The sequence below is a fragment of the Drosophila takahashii genome, chromosome X, assembly GCF_030179915.1.
Source record: "Drosophila takahashii strain IR98-3 E-12201 chromosome X, DtakHiC1v2, whole genome shotgun sequence".
NCBI lineage: Eukaryota > Metazoa > Arthropoda > Insecta > Diptera > Drosophilidae > Drosophila > Drosophila takahashii.
Genome location: NC_091683.1, coordinates 23474327 through 23499315, shown reverse-complemented (window position 1 = coordinate 23499315; position 24989 = coordinate 23474327). Strand labels below are relative to the sequence as shown.

Here is a 24989-nt window from a genome sequence, read left to right as displayed (position 1 = left end):
CCCCCGGCGTCTTTTGTGCAAAACCATATCTTTGGAGAGGTGGCACAAGGGGTTAAGGGCTCAGGACGGTTAAGGGTTAAGGTGGAGGGCGGAAGGTAGAAGGGGGCGGTCTGTGTCCGTGTCTGTTGCGTGGGCGTGGCAGCGATAAGCGGCGCCCGGAGCTCGCTTTACTTTAGACTGTTTATCGAACAAACAATGTCATCATAAATATGCGTCCCGAGCAGCCAGCCAAAGGACGAGGGAAATCCTGGAGAAAGCCCGGAGAAAGGGTGCGGCCAGAGATAGGAAAAGAGTAAGGAGAGGGGGTTGCAACCCTTTGAACCGCAACCCAATGAAACATGATATGGAAGTTGGTCAGAAAGAGCCATTAGAATCACTCTTTTGAGTTTAGTTCATTTATTTGACCAACCTGTGAATATTATATTTAGGAAAATCAAATTTTGGTTTGCTAATAACTTCTAAATTTAATTGCAACTTATTTTGGCGTTAGTTTCAAGTGGGAAATAGATAAATAAAGGTCTTGAAGTAATTGGCCTTCCTACTTTAATGCTCCCATATTTTTCCCACAGATCCCAGACATGCGACTGTGCGATTGGAGGCGGCAGCAACGGCAGCGCTGCCTCGTCGGGAGTGGGCGGGGCCAGCGGCGGCGCCTACTCGACGACCGTCAACCCCACGCGTCCGAATGGCGGCACCACGCCCACCACCCCGTCGGGCGGAAACGGAAGCGGAAATGGCAACGGTTCGTCGGCGACCTCGGGCGGCGGCTCAGGAGGAGGCGCCGGTGGCTCGAATGGTGGCAATGGCGGCTCAAACGGCAGCGGTGGTGCCTGCATCTGTGCGGGCGGCATCGCCCTGTCCACCGGATCTGGCTCGAGCTCCGGCTCCGGAACCGGCGGCGGCAACGGCGGCGGCGGCACCCTGGCCAGCATCGTGGGCAGCGGCGGCCTGATGTCCACCGGACCGACCACCACCACCACCGTCCTGCTGGGCGCCAAGACCACGGCCTCGGGCATCGGCGGTGGGGCGGCCACCCTGAACGACGACGGAACGCTGAGCAATGCGGAGACGCTGCTCTCCTCGAACGCCCGCTTCCAGGCCATTTCCGCCATCGCGGTGGCCCAGGACGGCGTCATCAATGTGGCCGATCAAGGTGAGTCCTGGATTTTAAGTATATTTCCTATGAGAAGTTATTTCGGTTGGAAAATGTGAAATCTTTCAAAGAGGATTTTATTTTAACAAGTGAATAGATGGAATAAGAAGCAGGCATATCATTATATTACCTAATGCACAACATCTTATTGACATTTTTTTGTATGTGTAATTTGACTTACAATTACTTCCATAATTAAATTATGAATATTTTTGTTTTTATTTTCAACATTTTTAATTAGAGATTGACATAAATATAAAGAAAAAGAAATTAAATTGATATGATTAGTGGTTTAAATAAAATAAACTAAAATAATATTAGACAAATTTTAAACTAATATAACTAAGGTAATATAAGAATCATAGGAAAATCTAAAAACGATCACTTGAAGAGATTGTTAAAGTTTTTCGTTTTCTAGGGACAAACTACAGACAGCAATAATATTTATTTGTATTATTTATACTTTTGTTTCGCAGTAAATAGGCATTCAGGAAATTCACAATACTTGGTTGGCATTTTTGAGCATTTTCCGGGGGCCTTCCAGGGATTCCTGCACTCGTAGACCCCCCAAACATATTGCTTTTCCAGTCTTCTGACAGTCGGGGCCCCAACAACTGTCATCTGATACAGCAAATTTGTCATCTTCCCTCGTTGTTGTGTGTTTCCCTATGTGAGGGTGGGCCGGGCAATTTGATTTTGTATTGCAAACGCACACACACACACTAGCGAGAGCATGGAAAATGGAACATTTCCTTTGGCAAATTTTCTTCAACTCGCACTTCTTCAGCTTTTCCTTGGCCATGTTATTGTGTTAACAAGCGGCGAAGGGAACAAAAAATAGAAAATGTTAACTGCTAGATGTGGAGAGTATATAACAAGAGGAAAAAACATAGAGAGGGAAAATACGGAGAACCGGAAGTTGAATTTCGACATATTGCAAAACACAACCACAGCAAGTACAAATACAAATACAAATACAAATACAATAATAATAATGACAGCAACAACACAGCCACGGAAATGGCATCAAAACTTGAACAATGAACAAGCTGCGTAGGAACAAGCAATTGTTGTTGTAATTGGCCATTATGGCCAAGGGTTTTCGGAAGGGGCGGCTGGAAAAGTGGGCGGGGCAGGGGAAGGAGGAAAAGAGCGAAACCAATTTCCGTTACAATTCGAACGAGGACAAATTAGGACCCACTCACACACACACACACACAAACCCAGGTAGCTGAGGAAAAACACAAAACAAAATGGCCGCCAATAAATTTTGGGGAAAAGGCAGGAAAAGCGAAGAAAAATTGGGAAAAGTCAGGGAGAAAAAATATTTTAGAATCATAACTTATGAAAGATCTATCATTTGGAAACATCATTTATAAACTAAAATAATTAAGTTTAAATTTATATTTTAATTATTTTTACATTTTGTTGTAAATGACTCTTGAATGAATTACATTTATTTCCTTTAATAATTTAAAAATTAGTTTATATTTCAAAACTGGAATATTATTTCTGCCTTTTCCCGCAGTGTACCAATTGAGCTTCCCCCGTAAAAGCAAAAGCTCAAAAAAGCACGGAAGGTATAAATTTGAGTGCATTAGCAGAGCGTAATTTGATAAGACCAAAAACGTAATTAATAAATTTCCACAAGAGCAAAAAGGAAGGAGGGTGGCGGGTGGAGATACGACTGGCTCCCCTAACGATGGACAAAAGGGTGGATTTTCGGGAGGTTTTTTCTGTGCGGATGGGTGGGGGTGGGGTGGAAAAACCTGGCGGATCATCATCAACGGCCGATGAAGAAGAAGCCAGGCGGCAACTCGACGCGGAAATTAATGAAAAGGCCATGGCGAGAGTTGAAGCCGTGGAAAGCAAATCAATGGCTATAATTAATCAAGTTTTAGTCTGCAGTGGTGGTGGTGTGTGTGTGTGTGTGTCTGCACACGTGTGAGTGATTGCTGTGTGAGTGTGAAAAGCGAAAATGTGAAAATCAATCTTATTACCTACGCGGCATTGAATTGGCAAAACTTTTTCCTTACCGCCCGCCCCAAAAAAAAACTCCGCCCCCTTTTACAACATTAATCAGGGCTATATGTGTGTGTGTGTGGGTGTATCTATGTGAGCAGACAAGACACATACAAATGTAGCTGCTGGCCAAGGAAACGTAAATAAGCTTCATTAGCAGCTCACAAGCTTAAGTGGCCTTTTCCCCAGCGAGTGTGTGAAAAATTATTGCATTAATTGCCCTGCCACGGAAAAGAATGGAGGGAAATGCGAGCTAAAAATAAAAATATCGATGGAATCGAATCGAGTGACAGGATAAATGGGAAGAAACGGAGACAGTGGGGAAATAAAAATAAGAAATAAAAACTAAGGTTTCCTAATGAGCTTCATTTGTAACTGCTCCTGAGTGATATGAAAAACATAGAATAAATTAACCTTTTAATATTATTATCTATAGCTTAAAGAATATTTCAGAAAGTTTTCCGAATAGTTTTCTAATTACCTAAAGAACCCATTACTCATAGGATTTTAGACATGAATAATTTTATTTTTCTAAAGTTTTCTTTAGGATGTGAGAAACAACCAAATAATTTAAACTTATTTCAATAAAAGGTTATAATTTTAATCCTTTTTTCTAAGTTTTAAACTATTAGTATAACAATTATAATATTACTTTAATTGTCTTAAGAGAAGTATTGCTTTAAGAAAATTTTTTTTTGATAGCAGGCAAGTTTCAATTAGCTTAACGACCTTATGAGCTCTTTATAGGACTTGAAAAGTCACAAATTTCCCTATATCGATATCGACAAATGGCGACATGAAAGGGGCTCTCCATTCGCTGTTCCATTCGCCATCCCCATCGATATCAATTTCGCCAGCGATTTGGACATATGCCAGCTGGCCATGACGACTGTTTAACGCTAAGGACAATTGCAGGACACCCCGAGATCTGTGTGTTAGTGTGTGTGTGTGTGGAACAAACCCACTGCGGATGGTTTAAGGAGCAAGGATTGTGGCGCTGGTGGAGCAGCAAACATTCGGCGACACAATGGCAACAACCCTTTGCACTGGGCACAAACAAGTTGTTCAGTTTATGGGGTCATTACCATTACATTACAGTACACCCACACACACACATACGTATTCCAGGGGTGTAGATGGGGTAGGGGGTCTTGGTAACCTCCAGCTGAGCGTCACACATTTATTGCATTGAAATTCGCTCAATCGCTGGCCTGGCGCTTTGCCAATTCGAATGCCAATGCCCCAGCATCAGTTTGGAAAACCAAAACGCCTACACTGCGAAAAAGTCTAGGCCATAAAATAGTAGTATTTAATTTTAAATCTAAACTAATATATAAAAGTGTGGTAAAAAAACGGGAAGTAGCCAAAATCTCCCAGAACGAATGGACATAAATATCTAAAAAAAAAAACATAAATTCGGAAATAATTCAGAGAGACGTACTAGAGAAATATTTATCTTAATACCAAAGGATTTTATCTTTGGGTCCTACTTATAGAGTGGATCTATAAAATATAATACAAATTTAATATTTTACACTGACCTTTAGGAATTCAACAAAACTAATAAAAATATAAAATATTTATATATATCCATAGACAACAAAATACAATTTTTTTTACTGCACAACCTACGCAAACCCGAAACCAAAAAGCTCCTCTAAAATGAGACCATAATGGCTTACGCTCCAACTGCAGAGGGTCACAGATGGGGGGATTTTGGATGCGGAATTGTGGGTGTGGGTGGTCGGTGGTCGGTCATGTGTCTCCTGGAGGAAGGATCCCCCCTCCTCCCAACGCCCCTGCTGTTTTGGCCCCCGGGTAAATGAACTGTAACGCAATCAAATCAACACTGCCCGCACCGCAATAAGAATAACCCACAATGTATTTAATATTTTTATTGTGATATGTGCGAATAGCAAATGGCAACTGGCACATAATTCGCAATCAGCGGTGAATTGTTGCATGCAATAATTGTGTGAAATGGATGTTTATGCTGGGGTAGTTTTTGGTTTTCCCGACTTTAAGGCCCATTAAATAGTTGAGGAACAGGAATCTAGTATTTACTATGACTTTAAAAGTATACTTTTTAATTTGAAATTAAAAATTACGACCCATTCATGGTTATATCTCCTACAAATCAACTTCTTTTATCGTGACCAAGTTTTGTGGCATTTTTAGATGGATGTAGTCGGGGACGCCTTGATGTAAAGTTAATGTGCCTCCCCTCCACTTAGTTTTCTTTACACAAAACGCTGTCATCATCGTCTTTTGTTGTTGTCTGTTTGCAATGCAAAGCCGTAGAAGAAAGGGGGTTGAGAAGTGTTGAAACAAGTCAGGGGCGGGGGATGATAGGGTATAGGGAATGTGAGGCGGAAGGCGGAAGGCAAGCAAATTTATGCAAATCCAAAGCGATTTTCAACACTAACTAAAATGAAACGCTTCACAGGGGCAGGGGCAGGGGCGTGGCAAAGGGGGCCAAAAGGGGGGCAATAGCAAATTGCACAAAAATACTTAAGACACTCGCTCACAGATGGAACTTACCTACGCCATTTTGTATTTGTGCATTTGCAGTGATTCAAAACTTGAAAGGGGGTTGAAAAGTGCAGTGGAAGGCCCAGGGGCGTGCGGAAGGGGGGTTTGTAAAATGCAATGGAACAGTAAAAACAAACAGCTGCAGGAACTCGGCGTTTAGCTTAAGCAAATGATCAACAAACCGAAGGAGAAACTCTGAGGACTGATAACTGGGGATGGTCGCAGGGGCGTTTGGGAAGTGCGAATAAATTTGATGACCAGTTAAAAGGAATTGTCCAAGGAGCTGGGAATGAATAAATGAGTCAATTATCTGGCAAGGACAAAACGAGTGTGCGACTTCTTTTTACGACCCAAGCTCCTCTTTTCCCCTAAGCCCTCCAAGTTGGGCAAAAGGTAATCAAATGCCGAGCAGATGCTCGCCGAAAAAAGCAGCTTTTCCCGTTTTTCCAGCCAGCCATTGGGTAGTAAATAAAGTTGATAAGCCGCGATTGTATGTTTTCTGTACTCTATAAGGGTGTAAAAAAGTTCCATTTCACTCGGGGGACATTAAAAACTAACTTGGTCGTTGAAACTATCAAACGGACAACTCGTTCTCTCTAATTAATTCGTGAGATATTAAGGGCTATGGGCGTTACTTTTAAAGCAAAGGTGTTAAATATAGTTTATGGTTGCAGAATATTAAAAAAAACCTCTTTTTTTTAAGTATTTATGGCAGATTTTAATCTGTGATGTAGATGTAGTGAACTTGGGGACCCAGATTAATAAATTAATACGTCACCCATTATATTTTATATTTTATATCTTAGATTATTTTATTATATATATATAATAATTTATATTTTCTTTATTCAACTGGTACATACAGAATACCTAACATTTATGTCCTTAGTTTCCCATCTAGTTAAAAACTAAACCATATTCTTGTTTTCCATGGTCTTATAAGGCGAGGATCCCAAACTTTTGGGTATCAAATTTTCTTGTATATTTATTATAATAATTTTAGAACAATAGATAAGTATTTATGGCAGATTTTAATCGGTAATGTAGCTGTAATGAACCTGGGGACCCAGATTTAAATGGTGAAAGGGTAATTGATACATCACCAATTATATTTTCTTTCTTAACACCTCTTCGTTATTCAACTGGCACATACGGAATACCCAACATCGAGATTGCTTAAAGGATTAGTTAAATTAATGTTGGCTTAACATAAGTGGTCGTTAGTTTCCCGTCTAGTTAAAAACTAAACCATAATCTTGTTTTCCATTCTCTTATAAAGCGGGGATCCCAAAACATAAAGTATATTTATTTAATAATTTTAGTACAATATTATTTTAATTCTTAAAATCTTATAACAAACCAACCCTTAAACCCCTTTTCGCATCTCTTCCAGGATCCCTGCACGTCTTGGCCCTGGAACACTACCTGCCGTCGCACGACGAGAACGGCGAGTTCCACATCCCCTTCCCGCCGTCCAGCGAGATCTACGTGTTCAACCGGTACGGCCAGCACGTGGCCACCAAGGACCTGACCTCCGGCAAGACGCGCTACAGCTTCCTCTACTCGAAGAACACGAGCTTCGGCCGGCTGTCCACGGTGACGGACGCCTCCGGCAACAAGATCCAGTTCCTGCGCGACTACAGCAACGTGGTGAGCTCCATCGAGAACACGCAGGACCACAAGTCGGAGATCCAGATCAACGGCATCGGGATCATGACGAAGCTGAGCGAGAAGGGTCGCCAGGAGATCGAGCTGGACTACGACAGCAACACGGGTCTGCTCAACTCGCGCTCCTCGGGCGGCGAGACGTACATCTACCAGTACGATGAGTTCGGCAGGGTCACGGGCATGATCCTGCCGAGCGGCGAGATCGTGAGGATCACCTCCCAGCTGGCCGACAGCCAGGGACTCACCGTCTACGTCCACGCCTCCGTGGAGTCGCTCTTCTCGCGGGAGCGAGTGGCCGGCGAGGCCAACGAGCTGCTCGTCCTGGGCGGCGTGCGATCCACCTTCCTGAAGCGCGGACAGGCGCATGCGGATGCGGAGCTGAAGGCGAACAACACGCTGGTGATCCACGGCGACAACGGCGTGGTGGTGGAGGCCTCCGCCGTGGCCCGCCACCCGCTCCTGGAGGCCGCCCTGCCCGTGGAGGCCGAGATGCTGGCCATGTGGTCGCACCAGAGCGTCACCATGGGCGAGGGCCTGACCAACTCGATGTACTCGGTTTATAGTCTGGTAGGCGATGTGAGGAACCCGCAGCAGACGCTCAACCGCGAGATCTGGGTGAACCAGTCGCGGGTGATTGGCGTGGAGTTCGATCAGTTCACCAACCGCGAGACCTTCTACGATGCCCGACGCACTCCTATCTTGATTGTGGCCTACGATCAGTCTGGCTTGCCCAAGTCCTACTACCCCACCAATGGATATCCCGTGAACATCACCTACGACCGCTTCAATCGCGTGGAGGGCTGGGCCTGGGGACCCGCGGAGCTCAAGTACAGCTACGACCGGCATGGTTTGCTCTCGGAGATCACCTCGCAGCAGGACGGGATCGTGTCGTTCGTGTACAACGACTGGAATTTGGTCTCCGAGATCGGGCTGGCCAGCCAGCGGAAGTTCGTGCTGCAGTACGACGACGCCGGCGGGCTGAGGCACGTGGTCCTGCCCTCGGGCACGCGGCACAGCTTCAGCATGCAGACCTCGATCGGCTTCATCCGGTGCACGTACACGCCGCCAGGCAGCACGAGGGCCTACCTGCAGCACTACAGCCATGCGGGCGCTTTGCTGCAGACCATTTTACCAGGAGACGGGGCTAGAATAGTTTATCGCTACAATGCCGCCGGCCAGCTGACCGAGGTGGTGCATGGCGATGGGCGGAGCGAGTTCCAGTACAACGAGGCCACCGGCATGCCGAGCACGGTTTCGCACACGGAGCGGGAGCTGGAGTACCGCTGGGACTTTGAGTACGCCGCCGGGCTGCTGGCCGAGGAGCGGATCGACTATGTGGCCAAGACGGGGCTGAGCAACGCCAAGTTCAGCTACGAGTACGACGCCCAGTTGAGGGTGGTGGCGCTGCAGGGCAGGATTGGGGGGCAGAGCCTGCCCTCGCAGGCCTTTGCCTACGATCAGAGGACAGGGAGACCCAGTTTGATTGGCCAGTTCCGGTTCTCGCAGCCGGCGCTCAACCAGACGCAGCTGCACGACGGCACCGCCAGCTTCACGCGGACCGTGGACGGGCGCTTCCAGACGCAGCGCATGGCGCTGGCCATCCACCGGCTGGAGGTGTTCCGCATGGAGTTCTCCTACGGCGTCCATGGGAGGATCTCCCAGACGCGCACCTACACGCGGAATATGGCGGTGAACAGCTACACGAACGTGAAGAACTACACGTGGGACTGCGATGGGCAGCTGGTGGGCGTGGAGGCCCAGGAGCCGTGGGGCTTCCGGTACGACGACAATGGCAACCTGCTGTCGCTGACCTACCGGGGCAACACCATACCCATGGAGTACAACGCGCAGGACAGGATCGTCAAGTTCGGCGAGGGGCAGTACAAGTACGACGCGCGGGGACTGGTGGCCCAGAATGCGCGGGAGGAGCGCTTCCACTACAACACCCAGGGACTCCTCGTGCGGGCCTCCAAGCGGGGACGCTTCGACGTGAGGTACTACTACGATCACCTCAAGCGGCTGACGACGCGAAAGGATAACTTCGGGAACGTGACACAGTTCTTCTACACGAACCAGCAGCGACCCTACGAGGTGAGCCAGATCTACTCGCCGCGGGACGGCAAGCTGATGTCGCTGACCTACGACGACGTGGGGCATCTGATCTACGCCCAGGTGTACCGGCACAAGTACTACGTGGCCACCGACCAGAGCGGCACGCCGCTGATGCTCTTCAACCAGTACGGCGAGGGCATCCGGGAGATCATGCGCTCGCCCTTCGGCCACATTGTCTACGACTCGAATCCGTATCTCTACCTGCCCATCGACTTTTGCGGCGGCATCTTGGACCAGGTGACCACGCTGGTGCACATGGGCGATGGGCGGGTGTATGACCCGCTGATTGGCCAGTGGATGTCGCCCGACTGGCAGCGGGTGGCCGAGCGGATCATCACGCCCACGCGACTGCACCTGTACCGCTTCAACGGCAACGATCCGATTAACGTGGGCCACGAGCGCCACTATCCCGAGGACTTTGCCGCCTGGATGCGCACCCTGGGCTACAACGTGGGCAATCTGGTGCCCCAGTTGGCCCGCGATCTCTGGCAGCCGCCCGCCTTGTGGGGCCGACCGCCCGCCAATCCGGTGGCCCTCAATCTGCGGCGACCCTTCGACAACATACCCACGATGGCCGTGGAGAGCGGCTTCCTGGCCCACCTGAATGTGCGCCGAATGTCGGACTTTGAGCAGCTCTCGGCGCCGCCGCGATCGGCGCTCAAGTGCGACGTGATGGACCCCTCGCCCAAGACCATTGGCTCGGACACGGAGCCGCCGTTCGGCAAGGGCATCGTGGTCTCCAGGACGGCCGATGGCCAGGCCATCGTGTCCAGCGTCCCGGCGGCCAATGCCATCTACCGCGATGTCTACACGAGCGTCTTCAATCGCTCCAAGCTGCTGCCCTTCACCTTCGTGGTGCACAACGCCCAGCAGGACTCGTTCTTCTTCGTCAAGGAGGACGCCTGGCGGGCCACCGAGGATCGCCAGCAGCTGAAGCGGCTGCAGGGCCAGGTGAACACGACCTTCCACGAGATAACGAGGGAGGCTGCGGCTGGAGCAGCTCCAGCAGCGTCGTCCTCTGCCAGTTCCTCCTCCTCAACGAGCTCCTCCTCCTCCAACGGCGGCAACTATCTGGACGTGAAGATCCACGGGGCCCATGCCATCATCAATCTGCGCTACGGCACCACGGTGGCCAAGGAGCAGCAGCGCCTGATGCACCACGCCAAGCTGACGGCGGTGCGGAAGGCGTGGCACAGGGAGAAGGAGGCTCTGCGGAGCGGCCTGACCACCGCCCTCGAGTGGAGCCAGCAGGAGACCGAGGAGATCCTCAAGCAGAGCTATGCCAACAACTACGAGGGTGAGTACATCCACGACGTGAGCCTGTATCCGGAGCTGGCGGAGGATCCGTACAACATCAAGTTCGTGAAGAAGAAGGGCGCCACCGGCGGTGCGGCGGGGGTACCCAATTCGCGGCGACGGCGCCGCCGATCCGCCATCGATCCCATCGATCCTCTCCAGGCGCAGGGGGAGGATTGTTAGCTCGCAGGCGTCGAGGAGGAAGCCAGCCACTAAATCGGAAGTCGGACGTCGGAAATCGGAAATCGCAAGCAGCGGAGGAGCAACCGAGCAACATGATTATTTATATATAAATAATACACATATAGTACATAGATCTATGTTATCGAACCAGTTTTTTGATGTCAAGGAACATTATATATATATACACGTATACATAAAGTATTTTTTTTTTATTGTTAGCCATTAGAGAAACGTAATGAAAGTAAAAGAAATTTAAGAAATTTAAGAAACTTAAGGGAAGAGGAGAAAGCGACATGCCAACGTAATCCCATGTAGCTGCATGTACGTTTCTATGTGTGTGTGTGTGACGTCAGCTAGGCCGCAGATACATTTACATCTACAGATAAAGATAAAGATAACGATACAGATACAGTACAGCCACGGATATAGACGCAGTTATAGATATACAGATATATATATATATAAAGAAAAGAAAGATAGCATAGTGTAGTAGTCATACGAGCATAAAGCGTACCATACATACAAGACATATGTACATGCATACTCACCACAATAAGGGGCGAAAGGCGGGAAACTCACCCCAGGGGGCATCTTGGTTTTTTTTTTCGTGGTACTCGAGCTTTTTGAGACTGGCATAGTTTTAAACAAAACAAATTCAACGGCGACCGACCGACGGACCTTCAGGCGCTGATCCCAGGGATCTATAGATTCTATAGATCTATAAATCTATAAATTCCAGATTCCAGATTCCAACCATCCAATGTACATAGAGGGGGCATCAAGGAGAGCGAAGAGAGTCGTGGTGGAGAAGGGTGGGAGAACCGGAAGCGGAAACGGAAACGAAGGGGGGACGGCCCAGACCAAAACACACATGCACATACACGAACCGACGGACTACACTACACTGGACAACCGGTTTTGGGGTTGTGGGAGATTTTTGCTTAGCGAAAGCTTTCTCTCATTTGCTTTGCACAGTGTCAGCTTGGAAAATTCAAAGGAAAAGAAAAACAAATAAAAAAAATGAAAAACAAACGTATTTATAGAGATCGAACAACAAAATTTAGCTGCTAGGCAAGATGGTTTTTTTTTTAAATAACATATAAATGGATATACATTAAATATAGAAAACACACACACACATATTTATAGAGAGAAACCTATAGTCGTAATGTCCTGAATAGATAAGTTTAAGTTTTGTCCTACGTAATTAACTAATTTATTCATTATTATTGTTCAAATGGCCGAGGCAAGGGCAAACACATCCACAATCCAAAAAGGGAGAAGAACAAAAACAAAAAAACAAAAGAGAAAAACGAAGATATCGAACTAATTTTAATTATACATATTAATGCTATTATTGTGTGGAATGTGAAATGTGAAATGTTTTGTTATTATTTGTAAGTCTGCTTTTCTCGAACTCAGCTCAATGCGGCCCAAATAAACTCACAACCATTATCGAATCGAACTAAATAAAGCTTAAAAACAGTATTAAAAACAAAACACAAACACGAAATAGATATATGATTTCAGCTTGGAACCCTGATCGAGATCGTTGAGCTTTCCGTCCAATTTGATTGAGATTGCGAGGGATCCAGAGAGAGATATTAGATGCCAATTAAAGTAGAGAATAATCGGATGATTTTCGCCCATTTTGCTTCGCTTGAGAGACCCACACAGTTTGCAGCTCGAATTTCCCTTGTTTTCCATGAATTGGTGCTTATCGAATTTATTGCCACAGCTATATGTGTAGCTATAGTTGAATAATCGCGTGTGTGTTGATCGTTTCCTTGCCTCCTAGAGTTTAAGCGAAGAATTGCTAAGAAGAATATGAAAACCCGTAGAAAAGGAAAACAAAAGATTGCTGAATTAGTTGCGAACGAGCAAGAAAACGAAATTTTATAAAAATTACCAACTTGAAAACCAGACCACAAAATGAGGCCAAACCGATCGATCAGTTGGGCTAGAAGCGAGCCAGCCAAGTAGAACGCAGCCTAGAGCAGAGTGAGTGTCCGTATGAGTGTCCGCTCAAGGGAGAGAATGTCCGCAAAGAGAATAGTGTCCGGGCAAATGTCCGCTCAACTGAGAGGTGGTGTCCGTACAACAGAGAGAGGGAGAGAAAGAGTCCGCGTGCGTGCGATAGCGTTATATCAAAATATAAGAAGAGGAAATACGGAGTCTCCCGATATTTGCCGGATTATCTGTGTATATATATTAAGGCTAATCAAGGTAAACTAGTGTTATATCGTATATGGCACCGTGCATCGTAATCGCTAGTTATATAAACGAACAAAACAAAATAGAGGCCCACACGCAGAAGTGTAGGCAATTTTTTTTGCTTTTTTTTCTCCATCGTTGTCGCGCCTAACTAGATGTAAAATAAACGAGACAAACTATCGGATAAATGTCAAATATATATAGCATATAGTATATATATATACAAGAATATATATGTAATATGTATAGGAGTCTATGTGTTAGATGTACGTGTGCGGGGTACCACTGTACTTTCCGCTCGAATTTCTCCCATCTGGTTTTCGATTCGTTTCCATTTCCGTTTCGTTGATTGGCAAACCAAAACAATTCGAAAAAGAGCAGGAGTCAGTTACCTATTAGAATTTGGCAAGCATAAAAAATAAAAATAAAAGGCGAACAAGCAACAAAATGAATAAAAAGAAAACGAAATGAAATTGCTTCAAAAGCAAACAAAAAAATATAAACAAATGGCACACTAAAATTAATATTATGGATTAGAGCGAACTATGAAATGGCTTGAGAACGGCGGAAACCGAAATAAAATAAAAAGTAAACTTAAACGTAAACGTAAACGTAAAAACAAGAACAGCAGACGCAGCAACAAATATTTATGTGTACATAACTGAAAAACCCAAGTATTTTAGGATATTTATGTTAGAGCTACACGAACTTCAACTTAAACCGAAGGAGTAACTTACAACTAAACCTAAACTTAAACCTAAACTAACGCTAAAAGGTGGAGAAATACTTAGCAAATAAAGAAACAGGGAAACAATTGAGATAAATTAACATTTAAACGTTTTGCACATCACAAACAAAATAAACAAGCTAAACAACAACTGGAAGGGAACTCACACAGATACGGAAGCAGACACAGATACACACCAACACACCTACAAAAATACAGATACAGATACATATACACTCGACAGCAAAGCAAACAAAAACAACAAAATTTAGCAACAACAAGAATTTATGAGATATAATAAACAAATAAACAAAAAACAAAATAATATAAACAAACCAACCGAAAGGCAGCAAAAAGCGACGCAACAAGAAAAGTTGAAATACTTATTATAAACAAATAAACAAACAAAGCGCAGAGGAGAACAACAAACAAAAAACAAAATAAGGAGAACAAATTATATTTATTAGACAAAATAGCAGAGGCAGAGAAGCGGAATCTGTAGTATATCGAACTATGTAATTCACAAATAGTAAATAAACCGAGGCAAACCAAGCAAACCTAAGGAATATTGTAGGGCAAATTCAACTAAACTAAACAAAAATCGAAAATGAAAAAAGAAATATGAAATAACTCCCCAACTTTTTTTTGTCTGTGTAAGCTTAGTGGAGAATTCGAGGGACGGCGGGGAGCGCAGAACCCCCCTTACAACCTTCCTCCCCCCGCCACTGTCAATGCAAACGATAAACGATAACCCCCTTCCCCACACCCCCCATTCATCACCTAGATCCCCCTAGGCATACGCATATATCTATCGGTAAATGAACAATTATATATGGCATTATATTACCACAGCAGAACAGTAAAATAAAATGACATAAAATAAAAGTAAAAATAATTACGATAATTATTGCAATAATGATAATGATATACCATATATGTAATGATTTCAACGCGAAACGAGAATATTTTAAGCGTATTAAGTTGAACTATATTATATATGAAAATATATAAATAAAAAAAAACAAAAACAAAAAGCGAAAACAAAAAAAAAGAATGCGACAAGCGATAAAAATAAACCAAAACAAAAAAGAAAACCACACACAACACAACTTCTGAGGATATCAAGGGTCTAAGAATAAATAAAAACTAATGAATTAATTAAAAATAAATAAATGAATATGAAAACTAAATGTGAAGCCATAACCCTGTGTTTTTAATCGATTTTCCTTTTAGGAGCGGATCTAGCGGATAGTTGTTTCAAAATAAGTAAGTACTCAGAAATCATTGGGCCGGCAATCCACGTAATGACGAAGGCGACTACTTTCAGTGTTGACCCGATTATAACGAGTGATACACCCACCGAAAGGGATCGTAAAAGGAGTCTTGGTATGCAGACTTGAAAGATTTAGAAAGGTTTGGGAAAAAGGCTGGTAAAAGTGTAACGCTAAAAGTTCTGAGCTGGTAAAATTGTATTACGTCAAAAGTTAAGGAATCTCAGTTTAAACAGAAATCATTTCGTCACTAGCTTTTTACCTCGTTGAGACGTGTTTTTATTCTATGTTAAATAAATGATAATTTTTTATGAAAATTTCGATTAATAAAGCTATGAAATGATAAATATTATTATAGACTTAGACAATCCAAGAAATATATTCTAATAAATCGAAGATTTAGAACTCAAAATGTACGCACCAATTGATCCTGCAGCTGGATAGATGGCAATCCGCCCAAGTGCTCCATGGTATACATTTATATATATGGTCGTAAATGACGCTGTTTAAATACCCTGGAAACGTGATTGCCGAGGCAGTGGGTGAACGACAGTCGAACCATTTGCCACCCAAGGAAGTTAAGCCCCCGAAATGCATACATAATAATCATCTCCGTTGGTGTTGCTGCCGTAGATGTTGACGTTGCTGCCGTAGATGTTGCTGTTGCTGCTGTCTTGGCCAGAGCGTTGACACACATGCATGCCAAATGAGTTTTGGGCGAGGGAGGGGACCGGCATTTGGCAAAAGATTTGGCCAGGCCCACGATGCCGGAGCCAGCTGCACTAGATTTGAGTGAAATGTTGCTACTTCTGGGTTCGTTTCTGGATTGTGGACTGTAGACTGTGGCCCTGTAACTGCTACTGGCAGAGAAGAGCCGGTGCATCTGCATCTGCATCTCCACCCCCATCTCCCCATCTTCCCATTTTCATCCGCAGCTGCAGTTAAATATTCAAATTTATACAAAGCATCTTCAGGTGCTCGTTGAGCAGTTGTGTGTTGCCTGTTTACCAACTACAAACTATGTGTCAACAGCGGCTCAGGCCGAGACAGATGAAGAAAGCATCCACTTCCTGCCCCTGTTCCTGCCCCCCAAAAAGTCCCCCATCCTCATCCTTCATCCTTGGGGCTGCTGCATTATTTATCCCCAGCAAAGGGGGCGTGGCACTCACCTTAGCCGGGTCGAGGCTGCTCTCCATTTTCTGCATTTCAATTACAGACTTGCTGGCACCCTCCGTCATCTCCATCACCATCACCATCACCATCATCATCATCTGCATCATCAGTATGCACCTGCCTCTGCCTCAAGAGCTGTTTTCTAGCCTAGACCTGACACCCAGTACCAAATTGGGGGGGAAATGAAGGGAAAAATGCATAGAACCTGCGCCAAAGAAGTGCCAAAAGTCAAAGTCCCTCGGCAGTTTCGATCCAGAATGTTAATATGTCGAAAACAAATAGAAGCCAGCTAGGCGAATACTCGAGAACTGTGGAAAACCATAAAGATTTAGCACTAAAATCATCTTGTGGAGAAAAAATAAAATACCCCAAGAAAAATATAAAAATAATATCTATAATTCAACTTTTATCTCAACTACTCCCACAACTTTTTACCAGATTATTTCGTTTAACTTTTTTGATAAATGTCAGAAACTAAAAATGTAATAAGCCAATCGCTTCGACTGACTCACTGATTTTAGCTCGCTGCATCACTACAAATTACCAAAGGCTGATCTCAGGATATGTATGACCTGTCGGACGCTTCCATTCGCTTGGAATAAACTGCCTGGCATAATTATCTGCGACCCTGGACAAAGTGCAAGTGACAGCTGCAGGTGTGTGTACTTTGTTTCTACCATAAACGCATAAACGTTCACATCTGTGACTCTCCGAATGATTTCTGAATGAGGCTCTAATGAGGCATCAGTTCCAAAAGCACCGAACTTCGCCAATCACTTGGAAATTGGTAGAAATAATCAGCTTAGGTGTAGTAAGTGTATGTGGACGTGGTAAAAATAGAATAGTAGTGTAAAGTGGCTTCCTTTGGGGTGCTTAAAACTGCCTAATCAAGAAAAAGAAGGAAAAAAAGATCAATCAAACACACTCAGCGACACTAAGAGGAATCGACGTGTGCCCAGTGCAAGATACTAATATGATCAGCACTTCTGTTTAGGGCAGTGAAAAAATGAGCAAAATTAATAGAAGAATTTCTTAGCTATTGGTACTTTTACTGCAATTTCTGCTACCATTAAAAAACCATTAAGAGGGAAACCCAGTGTAATATTCCCCATGAAAACCACCAAAATGTTAAGTTAATAATGAAACTTCCTTGGGTCTAACTGCAAAACCGAAATTTTCTTTTCATAAACTACCTTTTTACCATCTTAATTGGAAAGCCTTCGGTTATCGAAATCGAAGCCCAGGAATTCTGTGCTGGCATTGGCATTCATTTGTTCGCCAGCATTTGTTATACATTTTATTAAAACAAAAATAACTGAGGCAAAGACGACAACTCGGATGCAAAGTTCGCAATGCAAATATGAAATATTTGTGTTTTGTTTCCATTTTCTTTGTGCAAGTGAAATAAATCAAGGAGGGCAAATTGAATATGTGGAATATTTTCTTTGAATGGTCCGCTTACAAAGGAGTAAAAATAGGGGTAAAAAAATACAAGTGTGTGCGGTGGGCTATTGTTCTATTCTATTTTTCTATTACGGTGTCAAAGGACCTCTTGCTAATTGTTCGTGTGTGTTTCTGGTGAGCTGAGGTATTTCACAGCAGCGATCTTTGGGCCAAGGAAATGGGAAGTGGTGAGGGAAAAGGGGAGAGGGAAAAATGGCATTTGAAAGCCAAGGAATTCGCTGGCGAGCGGTTGGAAAAGTAGGAAAATGTCAACTATTTGGCGAGTCGCCTTTGATGCGGCAGCGGGACATCAAAAAGATGCAATGTCAACACACAAGCACACAGAAACACACACTGGCCACATTATTAACTCGGCAGAATGAACTCCTGGGCGTGTCCAGGATTAGGATGGGTAGGGAGGTGGGTACAAGGATACGACAGACTCATGGCAAACTTTAGCATATTTGTTAAATACTTTAATTAATAATTTAGAGCAGGGTGGCTGGCAGGGAGGGCCCAGGGAACCCAGAAGTTGAGCAAACAACTAACAAAAGATCAAGGATTATGCGTGCTCGGTCCATGGGCACGCATGTATCTGTGTGTGTGTGTGTATTTTCCGGATGCGGTGAAGGAGGAGGAAAAGCGCTCCTAGGACTCCGGCCTGTAATAAAAAGAAAACAAAGAAGATTAGACTAAACGGAGCGGAGGCCAAGAAGAAGCCGGCTTGATGAGTTTAATTATTTGAATGCTTCAGCTCACACACACACAGAAAGGGGTGGTAAGGGAAAGGGGGCAGGGGAAAAGCCAAGGGCGCGCCAGCCAAACAAAAGGCAGATGCTTTTGTCATATGCACACGACCTCAACTTTTCCAAGGCCCAGATGCCAGAATGCCGACCCACAGCCACCTAACCACCCACCTGGCAAAAACCCCACCCCCCCACTCACACACACACACACACTTACACTTACACAACTGAGCAGAATCCTTTCGAGACCAAGAATCCAAGGCTGCTGAGAGAATGTGGACTCCAAATCTGGTCAAAGAGTTGTCTTCTCTTAAAGAAAGCCGCTCGGATTCCAAGCTAAAATAAAAAAAGTTTAAAAACATAGAAATATAGAAAAAATCTTAGGTTAAAATATTTGAAGTTAGGTATATAAATTACTCTAAATATGTTAAATAAATGTAGGTTTATTTATGAATTTTCAATCATTAACTGAACAAAAAGACAAACATTTAACTTTATGAACTTACATATTCAAAAGCTAATTTAATTATAACAATTTAGTTTAAATACATCAAAACTTTGGAAAATCTCACTTGAAAATACATGTAGGTACGCAAATAAATTACTGTAAATATGTACAAATATAAAAAAATTAACGGAACAAAAATAAAAAACTTTAAACTTTAATAGCTCCAAAATTGCATAAAATATTCTTAAAATTTTCTTATAAATTATAACATAAGAAATATATAATTATCTGGTGTTATCCAGACTTGTCTTTATTCACTTTCTTTGGTTCTAAGTAAATAAAGATCACCCGGGCGTATACTGGATATGCCAATAGTTACAACGACTAAAGAGCAAATGCCTTTTTCCAAGTTAAGGTACTTATAACCACAATGTCCCCTGTTTCTTTTCGGCTGATCAGGCCGGGATGTTTTGAGATCGAAAGCGGTTTAAAGTGCAGCCTCAATTAGCGTTTGCCAGTCGGACGCTTCTGACCAAGTCTGATAATGGATGAACCAGGACCTCCATTCCCCTCCCTCTTTTGGGGGGAGTGCATTCAAAGTGATGCTCTGTTCTGTTTTCAATTTGGTTACATTCTCCATTTACACGGCAGCCCCTTTTTCCCTGCGATGAAAGTGGGAGGAAGTGTTGCCCTGGCAGGACCTGCAGTCCCTGCTGCTGCATCCCCATCCCCGCAATGTCCGCCACTCTATTCAAATGAATCCCCATTTGGCTTCCACTTGACAATGGTTCCCCTCTCTGTGTGTGTGTGAGTCAGTGAACTTAATTTGGTCACACACAATTGATTCTTTTTACAGGTGCTGGCAACCGGGCCACCACCCACAGACAGACACACACAGGCAGCCATTGTTGCAGCTGCACTGCGAGAAAAAAGAGTGGCGATCAATCCATTTGGTAGAGCTCTAGGAGCTATATTAAGTCAAGTTTATTCAATTAAGTTTGGAAATGCATTAAAAGATTTTTATAAAGGACTTACATTTTTTATTTCAAATATTCAGTGAAATATTAACTAACTAACGGTTGTTTTAGTTTTAATTATAAATCTTATATTTTGGGATGCTATCAGTTTATTATTAATTACACCCGTTACTCGTAGAGTAAAAGGGTATATTGTATTCGTGCAAAAGTATGTAGCAGCTAGAAGGATCAGGGGACTAGCCGAGTCGATCTAGCCATGTCCGTCTGTCCGTCTGTCTGTCCGTATGAACGCTGAGATCTCGGAAACTACAAAAGCTAGAAGGTTAAGATTTTCCACACATATTCTTGGGCCTCCTACGCAGCGCAAGTTTATTTCAGCCGAGCGCCACGCCCCCTCTAACGCCCACAATCGCCCACTAACGATTTTAAAATGTGTCCTGCGCCCACATCTTTAAAGATTTCCGAGAAGTATAAATGCAATTTTGTTGTGTATATTTATACCTATCGAAATGTAGAAGACATTTTTCAAATCGGACCATTCATTAAAAAGTTATACGCAATTAAAATTTATGTATCTATCTCCCTCGCACTCCCTTTAGCTGAGGTTCAAATATTAAATATTTTTTTAAAGAATGACACATTTACATGTTTCAAAATTGATTTTATTTAGCTTTGTCAAAGATTTTTTTTTAAATTTCTCTCAGTGCTGGAATATCTAAAACGAGGGCTGGTGGGAGAACTAGCGGTGCAGCAGGAACTAAAGGATCTAGAGGAGGAGGAGGAGGAGCAGGAAGCTGGAGGAGCTGGAAACTGGAGCCAGTGACGACATGTTTGCTGCCTTGTGCAAAACTCGTTTTGTAATTTGTGGCTGAAACAATGCAATTAAGTTGACATTAAGTGAAGTTCGCCCTGCTGGCTGCTAGCTGCTGGATCCTGGCTGCTGGCTGCTGGCTCCTGGACGCAGTCTCCTGGCTTCGAGTCCACCTTGGAGGTCACCACTTCCACTCGGCAGCCGCCACATGTCATTCTATATGTGCTCCAACTAAAGCCGCCCGTTCTCATCCCCATCCCCGGATGCCTGCAGTGGTAATGGGATCTAAAAGGGCACTTTGAGCCGGGGCAACCATTTTGCGGCCATCGGGGTCACCACTCAGCCGGTGACTTAGCCTGAGCTTCCAGGCTATTGGTGTCCTAAAAGCAAAATTCACCATATTTCTAATGTGCTTTCGGGACCTTTTATTAACTAATCATCATTTCTTTGGGATTTTTTAAATTGGTTGTATAAACTATTATGCGAAAAGGCCACTTGAACAGGTTTTTAGTCCAGCAAACAAATAAAGGACCTTTTTTGGGAAGATTTTAAAAATATTTGTGTTACCAAATTTTTATATTTTTTATAATGAAGATTGGGAATTGATTGGGAATTAAATAACAAACGTATCGCTATCCCATTTTCTTATCCCATCTTCTTACTCCATCACAAAATTCAGTTTTTAATATTAATAAAATATTTGAACACTAAGATATAAGCTAGTTTTCTTTAGTTAAGAGATTTCCCTAATATTTTTCTGGAACTCTCTTCAGAACCCATTTAAATTATATTTACCAAAGGTAAATACGCTAGACAATAATAGTTTATTTATAAAGATTTGTAAAAAATATATATCCCAAAATAAATATTTTCTCACTAGCTTCTTCCAAGATATCACTGATGTGCATATTAATTGGTGCTCAACTGATTTTGGATATTTATCCGGCAGATATACATACACATCCCCCTGAAACACCCTGAAATTGCAATCCAATTTCATTTGCTGCCGTTTTGGTGAAACTTTCGAGTGATGCGATTATCCTGCGAGTGCTGCATTCGAACTGCGGTTGCCCTGGGTCCATGGTCCATGTCCCGGGGCAGGAGCGGAGGAGGAGAAGGTGGACGCAGGCTGGAGGATCAGGGTCCTGGGCAGTCGAGAAGGAGTCGGAGGAAGGACATAGGAAAAGGGGAATGCATCAAATGCGATGAGCGGTGAACACATTCGCCCAGAGCCGCAGTCAAGTGGAGAATTACTGAAATTAATTTTGAAACATGTTCGCAACTTTAATGAGATTTGCGTGTGTGTTTCGCTCCGCCTGTGACTGTGTGCGTGTGTGACTGTGTGAGTGCATAAGTGCGCGCGTGTGTGTGTGCTCGTGTATTCTGCGGCTTTAGTGGGTTAAGCGGCTTATGTTGTTGCTAAGTGGCAAAAGAGCAAACCACCGAATGGTAAAAAGCATAATTAGTTGCATGCAACATCATGGCCACTGACACACACACACGCGCCAGGCCACACCCCCTTATTTCTCGCCGCCCCTCTCAAAGGGAAAAGGACTTTTCCGGAAACCCATTAAAGCCGAAAGCTGAAAATTGTTTTGTGCAGCTTTTCCAGCTCATTTCGTTTTCTTCCCGTTCGGATCGCAGACGAATTTATTTTGACTGAAAGTCGCATCGAAAAAAAAGATTTCATGCATTTATAAGAAAAGCGTTCATGTCAGAGAACGAGTAACTTCTCCGCATTTCAGGGAAATAAGATCTAACAATATCTCACACAACAGTATTTTTTTAAATAAAATTAAAGTTAAATAATATAGTCATTGTTTTCTTCAATTTCCAAATGTTTTATCAGATCAGTAATATGATATCAAACAAAATGATTTTTTTGAGCTAATTCACCAAATGATTACTCTAGTGCAAATTTTTTTGTATGAAAAATTGAATTGACAGCCCCTTATATAATGATTATGAAAACGCATATACCTATGATATTTTTTCTATGCTTTCAGCCTAAATATATTTATGCTGGTAAGTTGTATTAATGAGTGTTCATACGTTTACTATCAGGTAATTAATCAATTGCCTAAATTATTCACCGAATTCCACGACTCGTCATTAGACTAAATGATTTTGTAAATTTTTCTGTTGGGCAAGGAGAAATTAATTTCATTTGGGAGCCGTCTAAGTGATTACCTGGGAATATCTTCCCCTCAACAGGGTGTGTGTGTTAGATATTGTTTTTTCCCAAACCCTGGAAAACCCCCCTCGAAACCCCATATCAAACTGCCCCTGAAAATGACTCACTTCAGTTCAGCCGTTTGTCACTGGACTGCCAAAGAATTGCTGGTGAAAATGGGGGAAAAGTGGAACTAAGTAAAAAGCAAACTCAACCAAGAAAATTGAATTCGAGAAAGGGTGAAGAAAGGTCCCGAAGAGAGGGGGAAAGAGAGACAGAGAGAGAGGGGGTGAAAGGGATGGAAGGCAAGTGAATTAGTGGGCAAAACTAAAACTGAAACTAAAAACTCAGCAAGATTAATAGGAACACGTAAAATGTAATTATTTTCCTGTACTTGTGCTATTTGTGCCCGGCACTCACACACATACACATATAGGGTTAGGTGATGGGGAGGGGGGTTGAAAAAGTGGAGAATGTTGGGAAAGGGGAAATGGGAAAGCTTCGCGCGCCTGGCATGACAACTTTGAGGATTTTTAGCTCTCTCACATACCCACACATGGAAGCTCCTGGCTCCTGGCGTTGAATGTCCGTGTGTCTTCCCGTCTCTCTCTTCCCAGCTTCACCTGTCTCTTTCCCTCTTTCGCTCTCTCTCGCTCTCGCTCTCGCTCTGTGTGTAACGTGTTTTGCCCCAAGTAGTTTTCTTGTGTAATTATAATTGCATAATTTATTTATAATATGATTTTCATGCTGTTTTCCCTGGGAGGAGACTGGTAAAAGCAGAAAAGGGGAATCGAGCAAGAGGGAGAGGGAAACAAAGGGGGAGCAGGACAGCAGCATGATAGGGAACCCTCACAGCGCAGTTTAGTTTATGTACCAAATGCATTGGCAACTGCCGTTCGAGCTCCTGCATCACGCACACAGGCATAAATGCACTCAAAGAAATGTCCTAGAAATGTAGCCATTTTAGGACTTGTACTCGAATAAAGAGAGTGTAATATATATTTAAGTATATTATAGTATACACTTTACATTTTATTGCATTTGCTAGCGATGTAATAATAAAGGTAATATTTACTATAAATAAATATATAATATTTTCAACATAGTTTCTTTACTACAATTAATGTGATTTATCGGTATATTTAAAATTTGTGTATATATCAGGGATCGTAAATCAGAGTTAATCTATTCAAAAAATTGACAAATAAGTCTTATTTTTAATTTTTATTATAAAAGTTGACAAAGAACTCTTACGCCTCAAGTTTTCTTTTAAAAATCAGCAAATGAGAGTAATTTGTCAACTTTTATAAAAAAAATTTAAAATAAAGATTGAAATGGCATATCAAAGAAAGGTATTAAATCGAAGATTATATATAAATAAATTTTAAAGCAATGCACCAAACAGTTCAAAAGTTATTTTAATTCAATCTTTACTTTCAATTTTTATTATAAAAGTTGACAAAAATTGAAGCGTAAGAGTTATTTGTCAATTTTTTGAGTAGGTTAACTCTTATTTACGATCCCCGGTATATATATATAATTATATAATATATAATTTTTGTAATAAACATAAATGAACTAAGACTAAGTAGACCAATCGATATTAGTATTTTTCCCTGTTTAGTCACTGGGGCAGCCCCACTTCTCAGTCTCACTTCTCAGTGAGCAGCAGAACTCCCAATTTTCCTCGAGACAGGACGAAGTGCCCGAAGGACCAAACAAACCAGGCAGTCAACCAGCCAAACTGCACTTTGGGCTGGAGTGAAATGTTACCAAACTTGCCGAGGCACAGAGGTGTGGAAAGGGGTGATGGGGGAAGGCGGGGAATGCCGGGAAGGGGTGTACGTGCCAGTGCCTCAAGTTCATTATGTCTGGCCATATAAATTTCACTTGGCCACAGACCGAAATCGGAGTCAAATGGCTCTGGCGGCATTTAGGTGTATAATATGCCACGTGCACTCGCACACAAACATTCATGCTCTCACACACACACATAGCCAAAAGGCAGCAAAAGGGGGGGACTCCCCAAAAATATGACAA

At 43.2% G+C, this 24989-nt stretch overlaps 1 protein-coding gene across 8 annotated transcripts in view; it reads left to right on the top strand.

Annotated features, from left to right (window-relative positions):
- Ten-a (tenascin accessory) overlaps positions 1 to 15097 on the top strand; it is a 149661-nt gene extending 134564 nt beyond the window's left edge. For all 8 annotated transcript variants that reach the window (XM_070219337.1, XM_070219336.1, XM_017144028.3 and 5 more), the window contains 2 exons: positions 570 to 1153; positions 7101 to 15097. In XM_070219337.1, coding sequence (XP_070075438.1) covers positions 570 to 1153; positions 7101 to 10966 — 4450 coding nt within the window. In that variant the 3' untranslated portion in view covers positions 10967 to 15097. The remainder of the gene's footprint in view (positions 1 to 569; positions 1154 to 7100) is intronic.
- The last annotated feature ends 9892 nt before the right edge of the window (positions 15098 to 24989 follow it).